The sequence below is a fragment of the Plectropomus leopardus genome, chromosome 12 (genome assembly GCF_008729295.1).
Source record: "Plectropomus leopardus isolate mb chromosome 12, YSFRI_Pleo_2.0, whole genome shotgun sequence".
Classification (NCBI taxonomy): domain Eukaryota; kingdom Metazoa; phylum Chordata; class Actinopteri; order Perciformes; family Serranidae; genus Plectropomus; species Plectropomus leopardus.
The window spans coordinates 6817853-6841473 of NC_056474.1; the positions used below are offsets into that span (position 1 = coordinate 6817853).

The window sequence follows — 23621 nt, forward strand, 5'->3', positions numbered from 1 at the left end:
GGGGCGGGCCCACATGTAAGTTCAGGAAGACGGGCTGAAGTGAGGTGGGGAATGGGATGAGAAATCATCATTTAGTTAGCTCGCTGCTAGCTGCCTGTAGCCAACCGCCGAGGTGTTATGAGCTTTGTAGCCGGAATCAGTATATTATTTTACTTTCAATAGGCGCAACGATGACCCTCTGACACCAAGAATGGACATAAGTTAACAATGACGGGGGAGAAAAAGAAGAAAAAGCGGCTGAACCGCAGCATTCTTCTTGCAAAGAAAATTATAATAAAAGATGGAGGAAGTGTGAGTTAAATATTTATTTATCTTCGTTAACTCAGCTTGCCGCGGAGCTAAACTGGCTCCCAGCCGCTGGAGTTAGCTAGCAGTGTTGTTTATTTCATGTAAACGCAGCAGTCGTAGTATTGTTTTTGTCTTTCTGTGTTTGAGGGTTTGCCTCAGCCGATAATGTTAACCGTTAGCTGGGTCCGCCTAGCTAACTGAGCTAGCATCGGCTAACGTTAGCGGCCTACGTTTAGGTAGCCGTTTACACGTCAGCTCAGGTAACGCTAGCTGGCTAATGTCAACGTTTGTTTTTCTTTATCCTCCCACAATAATTCACCTACCCCAAATACCATTTTATTTAGCACAAATTGTCTCTCTTAATGTTAAACGCTGTCTCACGTTTGTTCAAATCTGTGGGAGTTACGTGTGACAGTGCATCAAACTGGGGCTAACATTAGCTCACTAGCATATGTGTTCAACGTTAATTGGGGTTATTTTTAGCCTGTTGCAACAAACAGATAATTAAATGAATGCGTTAAGCCACTTTTTGTACTAGTGCTAAGCTAATTGTTCAAGTTAGGTAACTTGTTAGGGTAGTCGATAATGTGGTTTGTAAATTGACGTTTAAACACAGGGTTAACTGGCTGAAAACAAGCAAACACGACGTTTAAGTCAACATGTCAGGGAGGTAAAATTATTTACTGCCACTGCTAAAACAGCTGTGTAATGTAACGTGGCTCATAACTACCTGGTGTATGTAGGCGATGACTCTTCAGGATATGGTGCTGATGCTTGGTTAAATATCTGTCAGGGTTTGTTGTTTCTGACACATTTATAGTCTCTTCTCTGGGTCATTGACACCTGTAGTCCAGGTGTAACACCACCCTATGGCGTGATAAAATGCCTTTTCCTTTCCAGTTAAAATCTGTATTGCAGAAACTCATATCTCAAGGTACTATGCTGGCCTGGATAATAAATATGAAGACACTGTTACAAATAGAGGCACAGTATCCAAACTTTATAGACTTATGTCACTCTCCTCCTGTAGTAATATGAATAAAGTTAAATGACAATGAGAACATGATCTGGGTAAACACCTACCACTTGAACAATGGTACACTTTAACACAACATACAAATGACTTGTTAAAATCTGTTAGATATAAACACATAACCAAGCATATATAATCCCACACAAACTGAATAAAATGAATAATAGTATGTCAGATCTAAACTGTAATGTTATGGCACTGCCTAGAAAAAAGAACATTTTGGAAAGGAGTCCAAAATATGCTGTGTCCAATGCTAAATGTGACTGCACCTGTATGCCCCACAGAGGCTTTATAAAGATGATTTAGATGGACTATGGACACTCGTTAAGGATACATATGAACAAGAGGCATGTAAATTAGTTTAAGATATGTTTTTCTTTGTTGTTTTCCCCAAAATAAGCCAGTAAAATAAATTTGATTCTGAAAATTTTATGTAGAAAGCAGAAACTTTCAAGTGTATCATAATAATGTTCTTTTATTGTGTAGTCTCTGGCGAAGTAACTATGTTTGTGTATTTGTACTGTGTTGTGTATGTTTGTTTTATGTATTGTATCATTAATAATCTGTAAAATGAAGAAGAAAAAAGATGCCTTTTCCTAGAAGAACCAAACTTCCTCAATAGACAACTAACTATCACATCTTCTATGATTTGAATTATATGGATCAGGCTGGAATTGAATTTAAATGGCTTGACTTTCAAAATATACTTTATGTGGCTTGCCACATAACATTGAATAATTAAGCAAGATCATTTTGCATATTTTCCTTTCACCTCGCAATGATGGGTTCTTGTGTCTGTTAAAAGGAAAAAAATCACCTGACATGATGTAGCTCTATTCCAGTGAGGCCTTTAATTCATATCTTTGTTATTGCCTTACTGTATTATTGCCCTACGTCTGACCACTCATCCATTTAGAATTCACTTTCAACATCCAACCCTCGATCCACTCATAGCGTCTAATAGGCTTAGAAGTCAATAGTGATCCCTAAAGATGTAGCTGGTCGTCATTTCAGTGGAGAGGAAGTTGCAGCATCCATAGTAAGAGGCAGTTCCTCTTTTTTCAGTTGAGCAGGTGGTGTGATCATTGACATCATACTAGAGATGTTGCAATACCATTTTTTCCATCCTGATAATTATACCTAAACTTGGCCTTGAACACAGAGCACCAATCTGAAACCACCAAGTTTTTTTTGTTGGTGTGTGTTGTTTTTTTGTTTGTTTGTTTTGTTTTGTTTTAGACTGAACAGGTCTTTACTAATAACCCTGTATGGATGTGAAATGATTGCATGATCACCCCTTGAGACTAAAGCCTTGCAGTGTGAAATGTTGCCACTGTGTCCTGATGGTTTGCGTTGTTGTTCACTGGAACACGCTAAATGTGTTGGAAAAAACTGGATTGTGTTGTTCATGTGCTAACTAGCTTCATGATGGTCTTCCAGTTTCCCTTTTTGAGTGATGATTACAGGCGACTGCCGTCTGCTCGTAGTGAGAATTATTTCTCCTCACGCATATGCAGATCGTATGTGCTGATGAACTATTGGTTGTAGTCTTTGCGAAAACAGGCAATGTGAGGCGCAAAAAGTTGGCTTTCGCTGCCTCTAGTTCTTTGATGACTTGGTGTGGAGGTGAAGAGGGTTCAATTTTCAGGAACACTGACATTTTGTCTAAGAAACTACTTTCAAACACAATTTAAAGTAATAGTTCATTTTTAGTATAGTATCAGTGCATAGACTCGCATACTTGCCGATACCAGATCTAACATCTGAGGAAGTATCAGAGTTATATCTGATGCTGGTATCAATATGAGAACAACATCACCCATCATACCATGGAACAAAAAGGGTGCGAGTTTCCGCTAATTTAACACTTCCGCCTCAGTCATACCCAGACCTGTAGACTTGTCTTCTGTGATGCTTTCACCCTCTACTCCTGGGGAAATGACAAACCACATGAGCGAGTAAACTGGCAGCTACTGTCTTTGTTAAGTTGGCCCTGGCCTATTTACAGTCTCCACAATTATCACAGCTTGCTGTGTTTCCTGCAAAAGACCCTGCTCAGCATCCACGCTCACTCCATTACACTTTCTCCTCACCTCACAGACTTATATAGATTTTACTGTGCCGCAGTAAAGTGTGAACGTTAAAGGGGTGTCTATTTGTGTTTCACTCATTACAGATGTAGGTCTGTTTTGGGAGTGACCCAGTAAACTGTAACAGAATATTTAGTTGTTTTACTTAACACTTTACTTAAATACTTAGAATTTTGTTGATAATAAATTTTAAACCTTTTTATGAAATATTGTGCCAGTTAATAAGATACACAATCACAGATGACACTCTATCATGTATTAATGTGATATTAATGTAATCCTCTTCTCTTGTTTCACAGTCTGTGCATTTGCATGTACTCAACAAAATTCATTTGCAATCAGAGTATGGTAATATAGCCAATAGTGCAGATGTCATGTAAACAGCTTAAGCTCATCTCACTCACGTTAATGTCGTAATTAGAGTAAGTATGACTGGATTAACAGTGATCGCATGCTTTTAAATTAGTCTTAGCATGTATGCATTTATTTGTTTTTGGATCTTTGATTTTGATACTGTGCAGGCAGTGTAAAGCTCGTGTTGTAGAGTTAATATAAAGTTGTGCGTTGGATAAAAAAAATAGCAGAGTTGCTTGTGGCTTGAAATATTAGTGTGGCTTTATACGGCTTTATACACCTTTATTCCCTTTTCTGGGTAAATTCACTAGAAAATAAAAGCATTTTCATTTTGATTTTATATGCCAATTGCCAGCTAGATATAGCTATATCTTTTTGGGAACTTGTAAACTCATCTTAAAGGAGTTGTCATTAATCATGTAAATTCCTTGTGCAAAAAATGCCTTAATCTATTTATTGACAGTAATTCTATTATTTGCGTGCATGTAAATCTACTGCTTGCCTCTCGTTAATGTCGAAATTAGTGTAAGTAGGACTGAATTAATAGAGCCACAGTGATCACATGCTTTTAATTAGTCTTGGCATGTGTGCAACGTGGTTGCTTTTTGTTTGTGGATCTTTGATTTTGACTGTGCAGGCACTGCGTTGTAAAATAGAAAGGGTTGCATTGAGAAAAAAATGCTTGTGGCAGTGACTGAATAAAACCGCTTAATTTTGGCCACAGATATACAGCCTTATTTCCTGTTCTGTGTGAATTCGTATGCTGTTATTTAGCTATCACTTGCAAGATAAAGCTAGTTTTTCTCAGGCAACTTGTAAACGCATCTTTTAAGGAGTTGCCATGAATCATGTAAATTTCTCCTTCAAAAAGTTCCCTTAATCTGTTTAATGACAGTAATCCCATTATTTGCGTGCATGCAAATGTACTGATCGTCAGGGTGATTGTGTCTTGTGAGCAGATTTTAATAGTGATATGGTGGAAATATAAATTTGAATTTCAAATAAAGGGGGGAGAACAAGTCGCAGCAATTCTAATATGATTGCTGGCTTGTTTGATTTAACACGCAGCACTGTTTTACACCAAGAGAAAACTCCCATCAGTGTTCTTGCAAAAGAGTGAAAAAATATTTCACATTTTCTTACTCATTCTTACCCAACTGTGGACTGTCCCACAGGATCAGGTCATGAAGAATATAGTTAGGCAATGCTGGTTTGAAATAGATTCCAGTTTTAAGGTTCGATCTGTTAATGTGTGTTACCGTTTACCGGCACTTTGATGCATGTAAAAATGTTTGTTGCTTCTCGGCTAATCCCCTTTCTTTTTGTATGTCTCCATCCAGCCTCAGGGAATCGGTGAGCCCAGTGTTTACCATGCTGTGGTTGTCATCTTCCTGGAGTTTTTTGCATGGGGTCTTCTTACCACCCCGATGCTCACGGTAAGCTCGGACACACACACACACACACACACACACACACACACACACACACACACTGTTATGTAAACTGACATAACAGTTGGTAATACATTCATACGCCTACACCTCTCCTCTCTGGAAATGTAGCCAAAGAGTGGCATTTCCCATTGACTGGAATCACACAAGGCCCATCAGTGTCTATGAATGATTGAATTCCTAATCAAATGAGCGAAGCACTGAGTGACGCAGTTTTGTGTGTTTGTGCGTATGTGCTGGCAGATGTTTTGCCAAGCGCTAATGGACTGAGAAATATGAAAAGGGCATCAAACAGTTGTATTGTCAGAGCACCAGTTCTTTGTTAAAAAGGCTTATGAGGGGGTCACTGGTTTGTGTTGTCAGGCCACACGGCCGAGATGCCGGCCAGGCGAACCACGGCACACAGTCACCTCAGCGCACTGCAGAGTGGCGTGTTTAATTTGCTACAATTTCAACAGCATTGTTTTCTTCTTTTTAACCTGTGTTTTTTTTGTTTTTTGTTTTTTTATAAAGGTTGACACGAGAATATTATCAGCCAGTATTTAAAAAACACAGATGGTCATTTCCTCAAAAACAGATCTAATTTGTAAGTGCAGAGCTAAGATGAGTCATGGTGATGACATGCTTTATTTTATACAGGCAGTGAGTGTGTATTAATAGTTTTTCTTTTTTTGACACTCGCTTAGCATTTTTCAGCCAGACTGTATTTACTGAATCCTGACCAGTTCTTTTTTTTTTCACCTTTTCTCCATCAACGTAAATGACTTTGGGTTGAAACTGGTATCTCAAACAATTAATGAGCAAACGTGTGCACCACATGATGTAAACCAGACAGGCTTATGCAATGCCTGTTATTCAGCAGTCTCTTGTTTGAAGAGGCGGCTGTATGTGTAACTGTTGGGCATTAATTACGGGGGGTTTGTAAAGCATTAATTACTGAGGGTTTGTTGCCCTCAAGATCCCTGGGCGGAGGTAGGATTTGCATTTTGGACTAATCAGAGGGCGCCTGAAGATGAGAGGGACTGCTTCGCTGTTCCCACTGAGCACGCTCCTTCATTAGTATCCAGCAGCAACAGTCGTCACTAAGCATTCACAGTCTGTGTGTTTGGAAACTGACTCCCAGAGGAGGAGAGGAGATTCTTAGCCATGCCACCAGCTTTCCCATCCGTACCCCTAAACAATAACCAGATCCTGTTATTCAGTCTCAGTCAAGCTCTACATGTCCTAACCCGGCTTCATGTTCCCACACCAGTGTCAATGACACTTGTGCTCTATGCTTGCTGCACACTGACGTCATGGACTTTGACCTGAATATACCACAGATTTTAACTATCTGAACACCACTTTCCCCTCTACAGTCTCGCAAAGATAAAGTATTTTAGGTGCACTGTGTCTGGCTGTATATGTCCTAACATGCGTAACTATGGTTCTAGTTATTTGTGGGACAAGAGCGCTAAACAAAGCTTGATCAAAAATGGAAAAGTCCTACATATTGTGCCTTCATGAGAGAAGCTTGAAAAATCTTTTTTTGTTTTATATATAAACAGGGTTCCCACGGTCATTAAATTCCTGGAAAAGTTATGAAATAAGAAACTGTTTTCCTGGCCTGGAAGTGTTTTGGAATTAACAGGATGTTTTGGAAAAGTTTTGAATACATAAATAGTTTTTGGTTTTGTTTAAAATATGTTCATAAAAAATCCAACATATGTCTAACATTACCTAAAATATGTTAAGTTGTGTGACAGTACATTGGATCTTTGGTTCTCTTTGCCAAAAAATGCACAAGGTATTGATGTATTGCAGGGTGCCATTTTTTGCTGCTCTGGTCTTTTGGCATATTATGCAGCTGGTTGGCAGCAGAAGTGTCTAATTTGCAAGTAAAGATAGGGAGCTCCAACAGTTTTCATATCCAAATATGCCTGCAAGAAATTATTCTTATTTTTATTTTTATTTGTCATATTTTTTAACAAAAACATTATCTGGGGGAAAAAATAGAAGCAAAAAATAAAAACAAACAAGAAAATGCCCCCTCAAAAAATAAAGAAAATATCCATACATTTTTGTCTGTAACATAATTTTAAATATATGGCCATAATAGTTATACATATAGTTTTCCGGGGATTTTCCCTGGATTTTTTTTAAATTTCCTCTTTGTGAAACTATTTTTCCAACCTCCAAACAAAGTTTGGCTCCAGAGCAGTTTCTCAGAAAAACAGTTTGTCATCCAAAAAATCAACAAGTGGATTTTACTGTAAGTCAGATGTTGTAACATGATGTTATACCACAAGAAATTTGACAAAGAGATGAGATTATGTTGCTCCCTGATATACTCGGCTACTCAGTTTATGGCCCGGCCCTGATATGAAGTGTGGATGAGCTCTCTAATCTCTGTGGCTAAACTCACACTGACTTTATTTAAGATAGAATTAATCTTCACATCTTCAAACAGAGCAGAAAGAAATAAACCCAGTTTGGGACAGGTGAAGCAACTCATTCATTGTTGTCTCTAGACTGGATGACTTGATGCCACCTGCTGTAACCATGACAACATTTAGTACAGACCAAAACTGGAAAGTATTTAGGTCACTTGACTGCCCAAACAGAATGTGAGTGTATGTGTCAGGTGTAAAAAGAACTTACGAGTCTTTTTCTTCCTGGTAATATTTTGTCGTTTGTTGTGTTGTAGCTGTGTGTGGATTTTTTTGGTTGTCCCAGAATACAAAACACATTCAGGACAGTGACTGTGCTGAAAATGTATTTGAAATTTAGACTCGCATTGTTTGTGGTGTTTATGACCAAAGTGCATGTGTAAAATTGACATGTTTAACCATGATTATGTGCAACATGATCCCAGAGTAACTCTTTTTGAGGAAGTTACCAGATTATTTACAGGTGTAGGAGCATACTACAGACAAACATGTAATACTAGGCAGAGTGAAAATCCATTCACTTTTGAGTCTAAATCTTTTAGATCTGTGGGAGCTAAAATTTGAACAGGTCACTAAATAAAGTGAGATCTTTGAAATATATTACAGTTTTTTAATGGGTATACAAGCATTTTATTCAATAAAATGCAGAGAGGAGAGATGGGTGAATTTTTTTTGGTGTATTTAGTATTTCATGTACAATTTGTAGAATATGTAATATTGTATGTACAGTACTATAATCTTCATGTCACAATTTGAGGTCCGTAATGTAGTAGGGGCCATCCAGACCACTATGGAAATAAGTTCTTTTAGTGTTTTTATACTATGTCATATATCAATTTTATATATTAAACTATGTTTTTTTAGACGCTATTTACAGTTTGCTGTTTACTAAAATCACCTGTATTTGTGAGTGTGTCAGTTTGCCTGCACACCCATGCATGAGAGACTTACTGTGTGTGTGTGTGTGTGTGTGTGTGTGTGTGTGTGTGTGTGTGTGTTTAAATGATAAGTCAAGACATTAAATAAACCACAAATACGTGTGACTTATGATTTCAAATGACTCATAATATACAGAATTTTTTTTTCAGACAATGTTTAACCATATAGATTAAATCGTTTTGACTGTTTGAGTGTGATCTTACTTTTACATGACTCAACTAGTCTTACGCTTAAACTTGCATTTAAGCGTCAGAGAAATTGGTTGTCAAGAACATCTCTAGTTTTATGTTGGTTTTTATCTGTCTGCTTTTGTTTTGTTTTTTCTTTGCGAAAGCATGAAAGTGTGTTAGGTTATTTTATGACTGAATAAAAGCAAACTAAACCATGATTCTCAACATGTGGGTCATTTCCCTGTGGAAGGTCCCAGAAAAACATAAAAGATCAAATATTTATGTTTAATGTAGATCTGTACAGTGCACAATGTGTTATTTTTTGTTGTTGTCGGTTTTCTGCTACAGTGAATATCTACTTTTCTGAAATAGTCCTCTGATTTAATTATTGTCTTTTTTTCTTAATTTCACCCCTCAATCATTTGCTACATTTTTGTCCAGTGGTATCACACTTGTTTTGTTCCCTAGTTGTAGTTTAACTCTAAAAAGTACATAAGCAACTGGAGGTCATTGTTAGATATGTGATGCGGTTTGTGTAGATTAAGTGGTTTCATGTGGTGTTATCTGTGTTTGTTTTTGTTCAGGTATTACACCAGACATTCCCCCAACACACATTCCTGATGAATGGGCTTATCCATGGTGTCAAGGTAAGAAATCAGTACACAAACAAGGCGACACAAACATAATCCTGTCTGCATTATCTCAATAGCAAGCAATATGTTTGTGCTGTATAAAACATCAACTTTTAATAAATTGAAGGGCAAACATTTGTGTGCTATAAAAAATGGATGAGCAATAACACTTTCTTGCCTTCTTTATGTCTTTAATTTATGCCCCGTGTTTGTGCATTATTTAGATATTAAATATACACATTTTTACGGTCACATAAAGCCATACAGTGAGGCATGTCCGTGTGCTTTCTGTGTTTTCAGTACTCCAGCTGCTTTTAACTAGCATTCTTCTTCAGCAAGTTTGTCTTGCTTTCATTTGCCCTTGGAAGATTTGCTGAGCATGTGTGCTCTTGTTCTGCGACGCCCTGCTTGACACCAGTGCAGTAACATGTTAACACCTGCAAGCTGTCCAGTAACCCCAGCAGGTTCCCCAGATGGCCGCAGAACGGCTCATAGGAACACGGTCGAGGTGCCTCAAGTGCACCTTGATGGTATTTAATCAGAGAGAGGAAACAATGTGTGAAGATAGTTGGAGAGTACACGCTTTAATTTTCTTGTTATAGTGACTCCATCCATTAGTGACCACCAAAAATGACTTATCTTTCTAATATTTTATAAAGCCAGGAAGATTATGCAAACGGTAATGTTTTACTTCAGTATCATTTATATCTAAGAATATATTCACAAATATGTAACAGATGATATAAAAGATATAGGATTGTATTTGTAGATTGGAACGGTATAAAAGAAAATCAGATTAAGGGATGAATTTTAACTCACCTGCTGAGGCCTTTGAAGGAGCCGGGGTTTGATTCTGGCTTGTGGCCCTTTACTGCGTGTCATTTCCCCTCTCTCTCCCACATTTCTTGTCAGTATATAGATGTCTTGTCAATAACGGGAAAAATACCCCCCAAAATATTCTAAAAAAATAAAGTGAAAAATAAAAAAAACAAGCAGATTAAAAGCAGAAAGATTAAAAAAAAAACAAAAAAACGTAAAATAAAATAAATGTATTAAATACAATACAATCTGTTGTGCAATGATATTATAAATTGGCAATAATAATAATTTATGTCCCTGTCTTATGGTGACTGATCTCGTCCTCGGTGCTGAGGGTAAGGAGCCCCTGGAGTTGACTGTCTTCCAAATATGCGGACATTTTCAGTCACTGTTCCTCTCCTTAAGTTAGCTGCTATCTCTTGCTAGCTTCTTCTTTAAATCTTTCAGTGGAGGATCGCACAGACATACACGCACACACAATACGTCATCAAAACGTCGCACCCTTCTCGTCCATTTTCCCGTCCTGCCAGCTGTCCTTTTTACACAGACTATCATTCAGCGCATTTACCCTGTTACCAGCTTAAAAGTGAAACCATTCTGTGATTATACCTTTTAATAAAAAAGGCGAGGCAAAATAATGGCATGAAATTCCTGCCTTCCTGTGTAAGAGGGGTTTAAGCGGTAACTTCACTCAACTTATCAATTTACAGCCCTTTTCTGACACATTCACTTCCCCTTCTGTCCCTCCCCCATCTTTCTCTCTCCATCCTCTCCAGGGCCTTTTATCATTTCTTAGTGCTCCGCTGATCGGAGCGTTGTCAGACGTATGGGGACGCAAATCCTTCTTGCTGCTAACGGTCTTCTTCACGTGTGCGCCCATTCCACTGATGAAGATCAGCCCATGGTGAGTTCAAAACACGAACAACTCTGTGTAATCATTCAGGTGAAGGTGAAGTCTTGTCCTGTGCTGACTGAAACACCATATAATATAATGCAGTTTAAAACAACAGAATGAATTACCACAAAAATGATCATATAACAAACTTCACAAAGGTGGAATTTTAATGTCAAAAAGTTGCATTTTAGACATTTTTGTTTATCCTTGTTGACATGCTAAACCCTTTTCTTCTCTCAGGTGGTATTTTGCAGTCATCTCCATGTCCGGCGTCTTTGCCGTCACATTCTCTGTGATCTTTGCCTATGTGGCAGATATCACGCAGGAGCATGAGCGGAGCACAGCATATGGCCTGGTAAGGAGACGGTTGACCAAAACAGCATCCTGTTAAAATTTGTCTGTAAACACCTCCAGAAGGATTCTGTGATCCAAGGAGGCAATTATTTTGCAAAGAACGCATTTGACTCCTTGTTCAACTTAACAATTTTGACTTACTTTGCAAAATTGATTTTCTTAACTAAATTGTTAAGTAAGTAAAATGTATTTTTATAGCACTTTGAACAGTCATACAAGAAAAAAAGCGTAGGTGTGTCTTTAGTTTACTTTAAAAAAAAACAAAACACAATAAAACACAGAGTTAGCCGACTGTAATGGTGCAGGGAGAGCACAAATTTTAGTGCTGCAGCCTCAAAACTCGATCACCACAGGTCTTTGGGCGATTGTGAGGGACAGACAACAAATTTGGTGTATTTGATCGCAGAGAGCGAGCTGAAGAATATGAGTGAAGTACTTCAGCGAAAGCAGGGGGCTGACAATGTAACGCTCTGTAGGTGAGAATGAGAATTTTGGGCTGTAAACTCAACAGGGAGCCAGTGAAGGAATATTTTAGTAAACATGTTGACAAAACTGTTACAGTAAGATAAGTGCATGAAAGAACAATCACTTCCTGTGCTGCTCACCTCAGCTCTGCCTCTTCCTCCCTTCAGGTATCAGCTACCTTTGCAGCCAGCCTGGTTACCAGCCCGGCCATCGGAGCTTACCTGTCTGTGGCCTACGGTGACACCTTGGTGGTGATTTTGGCCACAGCCATCGCCCTGCTCGACATCTGCTTCATCCTGGTGGCCGTACCGGAGTCGCTGCCTGAGAAGATGAGGCCAGCATCATGGGGAGCACCCATCTCCTGGGAGCAGGCAGACCCCTTCGCTGTGAGTACCATCTTAGTCTGTGTTGATCATTTTCAGTTGATAATTGTTTCCAACCAAACAGCAGTTGATTGCAGCGTGTTTCATCAGCTATCACCATTTTATTGGCATAAAAACATGCTTGTCTAGATAATGATTTGAGGTTAAGCTGTTGAATGGAAGCTTTTACTTCACAGTAAAATAGATCTGCATAATTAATGTTTTCCGTTCTGGCAAAGAGCGTCATGCTGGGAACAAAATTGATAGTGCTGCAAATTATGTGCGAGGGCACATTGCCCACAGACAATGTCAGGAAAAAAATGAACACGGGTTCATTCATTTAGTCATTTATTCTTTCATAGTTACAACAACGCATAACTAGATTCCTTTATTTGTAATAAATGAATGTTAATAGGAGAGTAATGCTGTGGCTTTGAGGATGACATGGGTCTTTACAAGGATAAGAAACTGGACTTAACCTCTTATGAAGGCATTTGTGCGTATCTCAGTGTGTGTGTGTGTTTGTTTGTTTGTTTGTGTGTGTAGATAATGAGGGGATTTTGGTCCTATTTAATTTACTTAAAATCATCAAAATCATCAAAACAAAAGTAATATCCCTTAATACCGCTGCTCTCTGTCTGAATTTTCTTTTTTTATCATTTTTTATAATTTTCTGTGCGTGCGATGTTTATGGGCGTTTACCACAACACTCAGATGAGGTCAGGACTTTATAACAAGGTGCCATGTGATAAGCAACACCCATCCAAGAGTCACAGTGGCCTAAACATGTAAATATAGTGTGGTGAACTGGAAAATAAGAATGACTTGGGAGTTGGCTTTTTCTTTCACTTTCACTGGGGAGTGTGTTTACGAACATTAGCAGACAATCCTGCATATTATACCTTTAAAAAGTAACCAAACACCAGGCAGAAAAGCAGTGTTTTTCTGTCCTCTCTGGCTAAAAGTTTTGGGTCTGCTGAACCTGTAGCCACAGCCGACAGTGCTGGAGTCCACCTGTGCCTCACTGCAGAAAGACACAAAGTTTAACAACTTGCGGCCAGCAAAAACAACATCGGGGGGAGTTAAGTTTCCTTTAAACAGATTTGAAGTTTGCAAGTTTGCCTTAAAACAACAGTCAGGTGCACATATGTACATCGAAACAGATTTTGTTTGCTATAATCATCCTTCCTTTTTGTACTGGCCATTTAAAGATTCCCTCATAAACTGCTTTCATTGTAAGCGATGGGGACAAAATCTGCAGGCATCGTCCTGTGAAAAAATCAATTCCGTAGTTTATTTGAAGAAAATAGTCAGCAGTTCCAGTGTGACAAATCAAGTCAGTATGCTTTTAAGTGATTGTCTTTTTAGTATGAAATTCTCTCTTTTTGTTTCTATCCCTCCTCAGCAGCAGCTCAGCATGGAAACAGTCTAAAAAAAAAAACAATAAACAGAAAAAGGGAAGTTGTTTATAACTCTGGAAGATACTCACATGAGTGACAGGACAGCAGGGGTGTCTTTTTGTTTGGGCTTATTAAATTAGGACACAATGATAAGTTAGTTTGTCAGAAATGTCAGTGTCATTGCTCGTGTTTTAAATTATGTAGTTATGCAACAACCTAAATCGTCCCTGCTGTTCTCTTGTCCAGTCTCTGCGTAAGGTGGGTCAGGACTCCACGGTGCTCCTCATCTGTATCACAGTGTTTCTCTCCTACCTCCCCGAGGCCGGCCAGTACTCCAGCTTCTTCCTCTATCTCAGACAGGTAACGCGCTGCTCTCACTGCCTACACGTTTTCAGAAACATCCTAAATGACTGAATTGTTCACACAAACATTGTTCAAGTGCATCATATACAGTTTTTACCACATGTCAAGTCTTCAATGTGAATTGTAACAAATACTGCGGTGGTATTTGTAGTCCAAAACACAGCTATCTTGGGTGAAGTTGTGGTTTGCTTTGAGAGATAATGTTATTTGGTTCTAATATCATGTGCATGTCCTGTTGTCCTTATTAAACGGAAACATATAACCACACATCAGTCTCTTTCATCAAACTGAGATTAACGATGGCTTAACTGCCTTGATACTCGTCGTAAACCTAAGGCTACATCCACATTTCTCCATTTTAATTTCAGACAGTCTTAAAACAAAAATGATTCCCAACATGAGCATTTTAGCACCGTCGAAGCTCTAATCTCCATCCATACTAGTTTTGTTTTCCTGTTGTCTTCTGGAAGATGGTCACATGGCTCCGGCGTGACCAATCAAACTTAGCCTTCGGCGTTTAATGCCCAATCAGTAAGCAAACGGGTGTCTGCATCAGCATTTCCAAAGCCCTTTTATTCTGCCTGTTCACAGCGCTGGAGTTTTCAAAGAAAAACAGGGACAGCAGCATTTTCAAACCACTGTTTTAGAGCTGCTAAAATGCCTGATTTAGTGAGGGTGCCGGGCTGAAACGTAGCCATGTTGATGCAACTTAAATTAAAAACTGAGTTATGTGGATGTAGCCTAACAGTTATTAACGACGGTGATAACAGAGTTGAGCCGTTTCGATGTCAGTGTGTGAGTATGATGGCGACACTGATGCCTCAGTGTCGGACGGTAGCTGCTGTTGTTTCATTAGCTCGTATTACTGCTGATGGTCGGGGATCAGACTCCCTCAGCAAAAAAGTTAGAATGCAGTTATCGTTTGAGTGGCGACATTTTGATACTACTTGGTACTGGATTATTTCAAGTACCTATACCCACCCCAAAAATACAGTAATATCTAAAGAGCATACTAAAGACTGGCTGTTGTGGATTGCTTATTTGAAAACATACTACTCCCCTGCTTGTTTGATCGTTTGCATGTTGCCACAAGCCTGATGGTTTACACAGAAGTGTATATGGAAGTTAGCCCACTCCAATGTTTGCAACAGCACACATAAAAATAACGGCCTCTCTAACTGTCCCGCTACGTCTGTTTGAATGGAATTGTCTGTTCTTTTCTCAATCTATTTTTATGGTGCATGCTGTATGTAGCAGCATCATACTCTGGCCATTTGTTTTGCTAATAATAGGCTGAAATTGGTACTGGAAAGAGAACATCTTGGCACAACTGGGGGAAACTTGCTCAACACACACTTTTTCCTACATCGCTTTGAGATTGGATCAGCAGGTTTGCTGAGCAGCCGCTTTCAGCTTGTGAATAAGTAGAGCAAATTCATTAGGTGTCTCAGCAGAATGCTACCGCAGGAAAACCAACGTATTTTAAAACCATAAGTCCTTATGAAGCAGTGCAGCAGCATCTGGAAGACTCTGGCAGCTTCTCGATGAACTGACGAGGTGGGATGTCTCCTCTTAAACTGCTGAAAGTGAGGAGTGTGTTTGTGTGTGTGTCTGCCAGACTAGCCCGACTGGTTCATCTGACACTGTTTACACAAACTAAACAAAGTCTCTGCTGCTACCATCTTGAAAATGTTACTCCACATGCCTTCCTGTTCCCTTTATGCTAAAGTTGCTTTATCAGATATCACTCCACGTTCATTGTCAGAAATTATACACACCTCGCAGTTGCCCTACTCTCGAGGTTACCTTTATTGAAGGAGATAAAGGGAAGAATATTCGACCTAAATACAAGGGGAGGAAAAAGATGAGCACTTTTTGTGGTGCCCAGACACAATAATAAACAACATGTTTACAAAAGGCTAAAAACAGACCCACTTCTTCCTTGTGTTTTATGCAAAAAATGGGTTTGTGTTTGAGATACGTGCTTGCATTGACTGCTTGTCTTGTCATGTCCTAACTTGTGTTATCTGAATGCTCTTTCACCCTCAGGTCATAGGCTTCTCATCAGAGACAGTGGCTGCCTTTATCGCTGTTGTGGGGATCCTCTCAATACTAGCTCAGGTACTGAAAAAAATACCATTTTCTGTAGTCAAGTTATCTTTATTTATATAGCACATTTATACAACGAAGCTCAAGGGCTTCAAACACAACAAATATGCACAAAATAGAATAAAATAGAGTGTGAATGCATATTTACATACATGTACAGAGAAGGAGAGAATCGAAAAACTATATATGTTAATAAAAGCAAATACAAATTGTTTAATCCCCGCCCACCCACTAACAACTATATGTAATATTGACCCATCCGCTCCTCATTTGGGGAGTTGTAGTATTGCTTATAATTGTTTTGTCTATTAAATGGTGGAAATGTTCACAATTTCCCCAAGTTGACAACTTGAAGTCAGGTCAAATTTTATTTGTACATCACAACTTTGCATCACAGCATTTGCAATCTGTCCCGTATGCCACGCCCTCCGCCCTCAGAACCACAGTTTGCATACAGAAAAACTCCACACAAAAAAAACTTTGGAAGAACAACAGAGGACAGACAGATTTTATAAACAGAGTAGAGAGAAAAAACAGTCGGGTCTTCATGTTGCTTGTTTTGTCCAAGAAAATAACAGTTATTCAGTTTACTATCACAGAAGACAAAGAAAAGAAGCAGCTCTTAACATTGGTGGTTAAAAAACTCCACTATTTTTGTTGTTGCAGGTAATTTTCCTGTTCATTAGTCAATTGATCAAAGAAGAAGAATAAACAGTGAAGGAATCATAGCTGCAAAAAGTTTTAGTGTATTGCAGTCTGCAATCTTCACCACTAGACGGCACCAAATTCACCTACATTTTACACATTTCACCTCCAAGAGTAAAATGAAAATGTTTAAAACTGTTTGCTATCTTACTTATCGCCTCCGTAGAGGTTTCTTGTATGACTGTGTGCTGTGTTTGTGCAGACGGTGGTGTTGGGGATCCTGATGCGTTCCATAGGGAATAAGAACACAATCCTGCTCGGCCTCGGCTTCCAGATCCTCCAGCTGGCGTGGTACGGCTTCGGCTCTCAGCCCTGGTCAGTAACCACACCTTGTTTCTAACACACATGTTTCCAGGGTTTCTGCAGGTTCTCAAATGTCTTACAAATGTCTAAAACTCATTTTTTTTAAATATTAGGCCTTAAAAGTCATTAGTCTTAAATTTGACATTGTAAAGTATTTCATTTATCATTCTTTTAATTTCCTTTTGTCAAAAAAAAAAGTCCAGCGTTCTAGCGTTAAAAATATTTAAATATACCCCTGAGCCTAATACTGTCTTTTTACCTTATACTTAACTGTTGGCATAATGTAGATTAACTGAACTGATTTTATTTATTTACAAATCTTTAATAACAAAAAGATCATAAATTTGGTTAAAATTGATCTTGAAGTCATCTAAAAATGTGTTAAATTGAATTGTTCCCCTTTTTTCACTACTTTTACTCAAAGGAACAGATACTCCACACATAAAGAAGCATAGATTCATTCAGAAATGTGATTTTTAGTTCCACAGTGCAAAGTTTGGACCTTCAGTGTCTTCATCTGCAGCTCAGGTTCAAAGATGTGGGCAAACGTCACAAAAGATAAAAGTGATACAGAGAAATTGAATCACTTGGTGAATGTAGTTCAAGGAAGAGAGGAAGTTTGTGGTTTAGCACTATGCTGCAGGAAATGAAGTCATGTTACACAATATCGTGATGCATCTGAATCAGTTAATAGTGCAATAAAATGACAGAAATATTTAAATTGTGAAGGGAACAGATAAACGATTATTTCTGTTTGTTCTTTATTTAATCCTTAATGTCAAAAGATTAGTAAATTGCATATCCATTTATGACAAATAATGTTTAAGTCAAATCTGCTGAAAATGTGTTCTGCTCTCAGGATATTGTGATATCATTTGTTAATCAAATAATATTCAACGAACCTTAAGCCGGGCAGATAACCAGAATCAAATTGTAATCTGACCATTTATGAAAGGGAGGGGTATTTGCCAGGGGGAAGATTTCAGAAATTCAGAAAGCAATTGACTCAGTCATATAGACATATAAGTCTTGGTAAAGTTATGCACCAATGCCTCCTCTTGACCAAACTGACAAAGACCAAAATTGAAGACATTTCTTGTATATTTTTATTTTATTTTAGCCATTTTTGTAAGCCCCCAGTATTGTTTCAAGTCAAGATTTTATTTACATTTCACTTAACCAAAAATGCTTTTTCACTTTGTCTGTTTTAGTTAACTATAATAGCCTTGTTAATCAGAATCAGTAAAATTAACCCTTAGGGACTATTTGGTGCATTTTACTCACTTGTCATTCTTCATTTTTTTGACATTTTTGGCTGTGTTCGTGCGTATGGCATATAGTTTGTATATTTTTGTTATTCCTGGAATTTCCAGCTCAGCTAATACAATAAGTTTGAAATACACTGTGTGAACAAAATTGTTACATTCATACTGTTAAGTACAAAAAAAGCGCCACTGAAACCCATTCAAACTGCCTCAATGAGGCAAAAACCTGGCACCTAAAGGTTTAAAATTCTGAACGTTAATGAATATTTGGTATTTATTATTAGGATCAATGTTGGTTAAAAAAAAAACTCAATGAGAGAAGAAAATCATATTAATGTATAAAACATTTTAAGACCTGAGAATGAAAAGCGGATTTTGTACGCAGAGCAATACAAGTGTGCGTAATACTAAAGCGGGCTCTGACAGGTTAAATGTCTTTTTTTTTTGCATACTGTCCACTGTTGATGTAACGCCCTGACAAACCACCAGAGGGAAGCATAGCTTTAATTTACTATACTGTCTCCTACCAGATGCTGGAATCTGATTACTGAGGCTAGTTTAAAAAATCAATATGTTGTTGTATAAAGGGCTAAAAGGTTTTCTTTGACTAATGTGAAATTATTTTCTTAGCTTACGGACAGACATTTCACTGTCTTGAAAATAAAAGTTTGTAATTCAGAGCTTTTTAAAACCTGATTTTTAAAAGCAAAAAGCAGTAGTAAAACTAATGTTTTGGTGTTTTCATTCATTCGAAACCTGTAAATATGAGGAAAAGATGCTTTCACTAAACAACCACCACCCACACACACAGGTCACACTATCAGTTTCACTTCTCTTGAAGTGCGATAATAACAACTGCAGCAGTTTCTCTTGTTTCAGCCTGGAGGGGAAGGCAGGGTGACCCATATCTATTGATTCGGAGAGAAAACATTCACAGCTTGTCTCCTTGTGCTCCTCTCTGCTTTCGTCAATAACCAGGAAATTAAGTTAAATAAAGGTCAAGTTGGCCGTTTTATATATTAGGGTGACAGTTCTTCTTGAGTCCATGGTCACAAAAAAATAAACAGTATCCATTTTACATCTATTGTCTCTTCCTTAAGGATAACCATTAAGAGTCAATTGATGATGGAAAATATACAAGTGGCCATCATTGTCATGGTTTTAGTTTTTCGTAAATGAAATAGGAAGTACAGCTGTATCTAAAACCACCTTTTACGTTTTGGACTTATTTAATTTAACAACTTCATCGACATAAGTATTAATACCACGCTTTGTATTTGTGTTTTCTTATTTGCTGAAGGTGAATGTTGATACGCCAAAATGAACTAAATGTTTGTTTTTTTTTAAAGCAAAACAGAGTAATGTAATCTGTGTATTTCCACCCAAACACGTAACAACAGACTACTACAGCCGGCCTCATCCTCAACAAATGTGTGTTGTTTTGTAGGATGATGTGGGCTGCCGGAGCTGTTGCAGCCATGTCCAGCATCACTTTCCCTGCCATCAGCGCCATCGTGTCCCGTAACGCAGACCCCGACCAACAAGGTTTGTTTTTCCAAACGTTAATATCTGCCACCTTTTCTCTTTTTAATGGAATACTCATGCATCCGTTTTTAAAGCCCTGACAAAGACCGGCAGTTGTCAAAACGTGTTGGCTTTTTAAATGATTTAGCCATTACAGTAAAGGCGAATTCCTTTGGAGTGCCCGGATTTCCTTAATGTTCATCCTGTTGATTCCCATTTTCCATGAGCACCTGTCACACGTTTTTGACCTACTTTTGATGATACAGAGCAACCAGTTATTTCAGTTTTTCTAAATCATGCATCAGTATTTGATTTTGTCAAAAGAGATAAACACAAGTGCACGTTTGTACATTTTTATCTTATTAAAGCTTAGTTTGTCCTATTTCCTCAAAGTAGACATCCGGAAGACTAGTAAAATATTCCCTCATCAAATCAAGATTTAGATTTTACCTATGATATATTTCCTTGACAGCGTTGTGTTTTTTATCTGTCTGCCTGTAGGTGTTGTCCAGGGGATGATTACTGGAATTCGGGGCCTTTGTAACGGTTTGGGCCCCGCTCTTTACGGTTTTGTCTTCTACTTGTTCCACGTGGAGCTGACCGACACGGACGGCTCCGATAAAGGTGCCAAACCCAACATGGCCAACCCCACTGACGAGGTAGATACACACTGCAATTACACAACATTAAGAAAAACGTGCACATGCACAATCCACAGGCATTTTTAACTTATTTTGAGGGCTGACCCAAATGCTTTAAAAAGTAATTAACAGCTGGTAAAATACAAGAAAGTCTATATAAACTTCTAGTACCTTTTATAGAATGAAAATTATAGTACCTTTATAGAATTAGACCAAAATTACAAAATTATTATTATTTTGGGTAAGAAAGAATTACAATTAATTATGGTGACAGGCCTTTGCACAAATGGCAGCCGTACTGAAAGTATTTCCTCTGTTGTGTTTTCCAGAGTGCCATCATCCCAGGCCCTCCCTTCCTGTTTGGTGCATGCTCAGTGCTGCTGTCTCTGCTGGTGGCCCTGTTTATCCCAGAGCACACGGGGCCCGGCATGAGGCCCGGCGCCTATAAGAAGCACAGCAACGGGGCACAGAGTCACTCCCACAGCCCACAAGGCAGCGGGGCCGAGGGCAAGGAGCCGCTGCTGGAGGACAGCAGCGTATAACCACAGCTAAAGGGGGCAGACAACGCTCTGACCCGACACCCCCGCACACACATGGACAGATACACACATTTTACCACACGGACACACTCTCACCTCGGGCACACATCAGACTCAAGTGCCACGAAGAGGTGTGTGTGTCCGCAGCACAAAAGCGGGCACTCCTTCCTTAGCAGCCCTTTTCTGTTTTTTAAAGCAGGGTATCGTGAGGACTCTCTGAAGACCGTGTGTGAGGAGAGCGTTGTGTTTGGGCTGCAGTGGAAAGGCGTGTGTGACCTGGCTGAGCTGGACTCTAATTCTTGGTTTCTCTAAAGCAGAGTGGAGCATACGACAGCCTTGCCCCCCCCCCCCCTCCTGGTGCAAAACCACCGACGTGATTTTGGTTTAGAGTGTGAGTGGGGTAGATCTCAAATGTTACTAAATCCCTGTGTGATTCTTCATATTCCTCTGTAGCCGGTGGAGTGGCAACTTTGTCTGTTTGTCCAACGAAGAGTGTCACAAACAGTTAGTTGAGCACTTGTCTAATGGTCGTTCACAAGCTAACTTCTGCTCTGATGCTCACGGCTCTGTGAAAGCATCCGAGAAGGGAACACAGTTCTTCCTCTGAATGCACTGCAGCAAACTGTGCACCTGCGAGGGCGGGAGTCTCTGCAAACCAGTGTTCGAAAGGCGCTGCCTAATCTAGATCAGGATGGGTCAACTGGTTCAGATATATAAAGCTTCGTAAGACCACACTTTGTCTAAACGTCACACTTCGTACAGAAAGAAGTGTGCAAGAGAGAGACCACTTTACTAGCTGAAACTGTTTTTCAATGTTTACTTGCCATTCTCTAGATTAGTAGTACAGTTTGGGTTGTATATTTTTCTCTGTTTAAACTGAAGGCTAGCTGTGCTTCAAGTTTTTATTCAAGAAACAAATGTTGCCTCGAAGTGACTTAATATATATATAAATATATATATTAATTACGTAACCTGTATGAAGACTGGGTCCTTAAAATGCTCTGTAATCTTATGCTATCGCTCCCATCGGAGCCATTACACACTTTTTATTCCCTTTGTTTTCATGCCCTTCTTCTTACATTGTTCCCTGACATTTATCACCATCAGGGTTAAAGGCTGACAGAACCATGGTTTTATTTTAAAAGCCTCTGGACCATTCGGAGCTGCTGCGTTGCTATCAGCATGTCAGTGTGTGTACTGACTGTTAATGCAGAGTCTTTGAATTAATATCATTAAGTTAAACAGAATATCACTCATGCTGCTGCAGTAGATAATTCAAAGGTTACTGTGACTTGATGTGGTGGATAAAGATTTTTACAGTGGTCATATGAACAATGAAACGATTTCGCAGAGTCCTTGACATTTAAGCTTCCAAACAGTTATTAACAGGCACGGCATATTTCTCAAATAATAACTAACAGATGTGACGCGCCCCTCACTGACAAACTCACATTTAACGGGCTTCAGATTCTCCACAAAAGGGAGCCATTTCGTCATTGTCAGACCAGTTCTGTACATGCCAATGTGCGCCACCTGTAGGGGAAAAAAGGTTGTTGCAACAGTAGTTCAGACTTGAAGACTGAAAAAAAAAATCAGTCACCTGCTTCAGGCAAGGAGGGAGGTGGAAAAGTTGACAAATTTGACTGAATTTAGTGGACACAGATTCTGCGATTAATTTATTGCATAGGCGGCTGCAAGTTCTCCTCATCGTCTCTGGATGGCTTTTTACATGCGTGTGAATGCACACAGCGCTGTTAACAGAGCTCTTCCAAAAACAGAGCTGTAATTTTAATTGTTCAAAACTCTAGTCCCATTGTCCAGGGCTCTCTGTGTTACTATACATCCATTATTTTCCTTCGTTTGAGGTTTGACTGGTGCTCTTTTAACTTCTCGTTGCACCCTCTTCTTCTGCATTGATAAAATTAGTGGAGAATTAGCACCGTCTACTGCTCATTTTGATGGACCAGCTCCCAATATTTGCTAAACAGTAGTGGATTAAAAAAACACATAAATTTGCGTTTTCTTTTTTAAAAAATGGACTACTTTTGGATAGAAACTCATGATAAAGAAAAACGGGAGGTTTTCGTGTCCTCCATCTCCATTCTCAGCAGCAGTTTGTGAATTGGGGGGGTGGATAATCACGCTGTCGATCCGTTCAGAGCTTATCTGATTAGATTGATGGATGATGCTGATGAGTGAATACAACTTTTAAGACCCAGCAGAATGAATAGTTAAGTTTCACTTTCAGTGAGCCTTGACAACATCCTGCTGCTCCATCTGTGCCCAGAGTACACTCTGAGTGTGTGGTGCAATGAATAACCAAACGGTACATACATTTCAAATTAAATAAATATTTATGGTGGTGGATAAGCTGCCATAAAATAAATGAACGAATTGAAATGAACACTGCAGTTTGTATAAAAACAATACAAAACTGTATAAAAGAGAAATTTAAATGAGCATAAAAAAACAAGCTAGGATTATAATTACA

General features: G+C 38.8%; 1 protein-coding gene across 1 annotated transcript; it reads left to right on the forward strand.

Moving 5' to 3' along the window:
• Positions 1–48: 48 nt before the first annotated feature.
• Positions 49–23413, forward strand: mfsd14a2 (major facilitator superfamily domain containing 14A2). The gene is made up of 12 exons (XM_042497608.1): positions 49–291; positions 5106–5201; positions 9339–9401; positions 10982–11109; positions 11341–11455; positions 12087–12305; positions 13928–14041; positions 16094–16165; positions 17061–17173; positions 19874–19971; positions 20452–20609; positions 20921–23413. Exons 1-12 carry the CDS (start codon positions 208–210, stop codon positions 21131–21133), a joined length of 1473 nt encoding a protein of 490 aa, XP_042353542.1. The 5' UTR covers positions 49–207; the 3' UTR covers positions 21134–23413.
• Positions 23414–23621: the final 208 nt, after the last annotated feature.

Bases quoted from the DNA above. Each gene is read 5' to 3' on its own strand.
- mfsd14a2 (XM_042497608.1), top strand. From the start codon at position 208: ATGACGGGGGAGAAAAAGAAGAAAAAGCGGCTGAACCGCAGCATTCTT. The intron at 9,402-10,981 runs GTAAGAAATCAG...CATCCTCTCCAG, and splicing joins GGCTTATCCATGGTGTCAAG to GGCCTTTTATCATTTCTTAG. The intron at 14,042-16,093 runs GTAACGCGCTGC...TTTCACCCTCAG, and splicing joins TCTTCCTCTATCTCAGACAG to GTCATAGGCTTCTCATCAGA.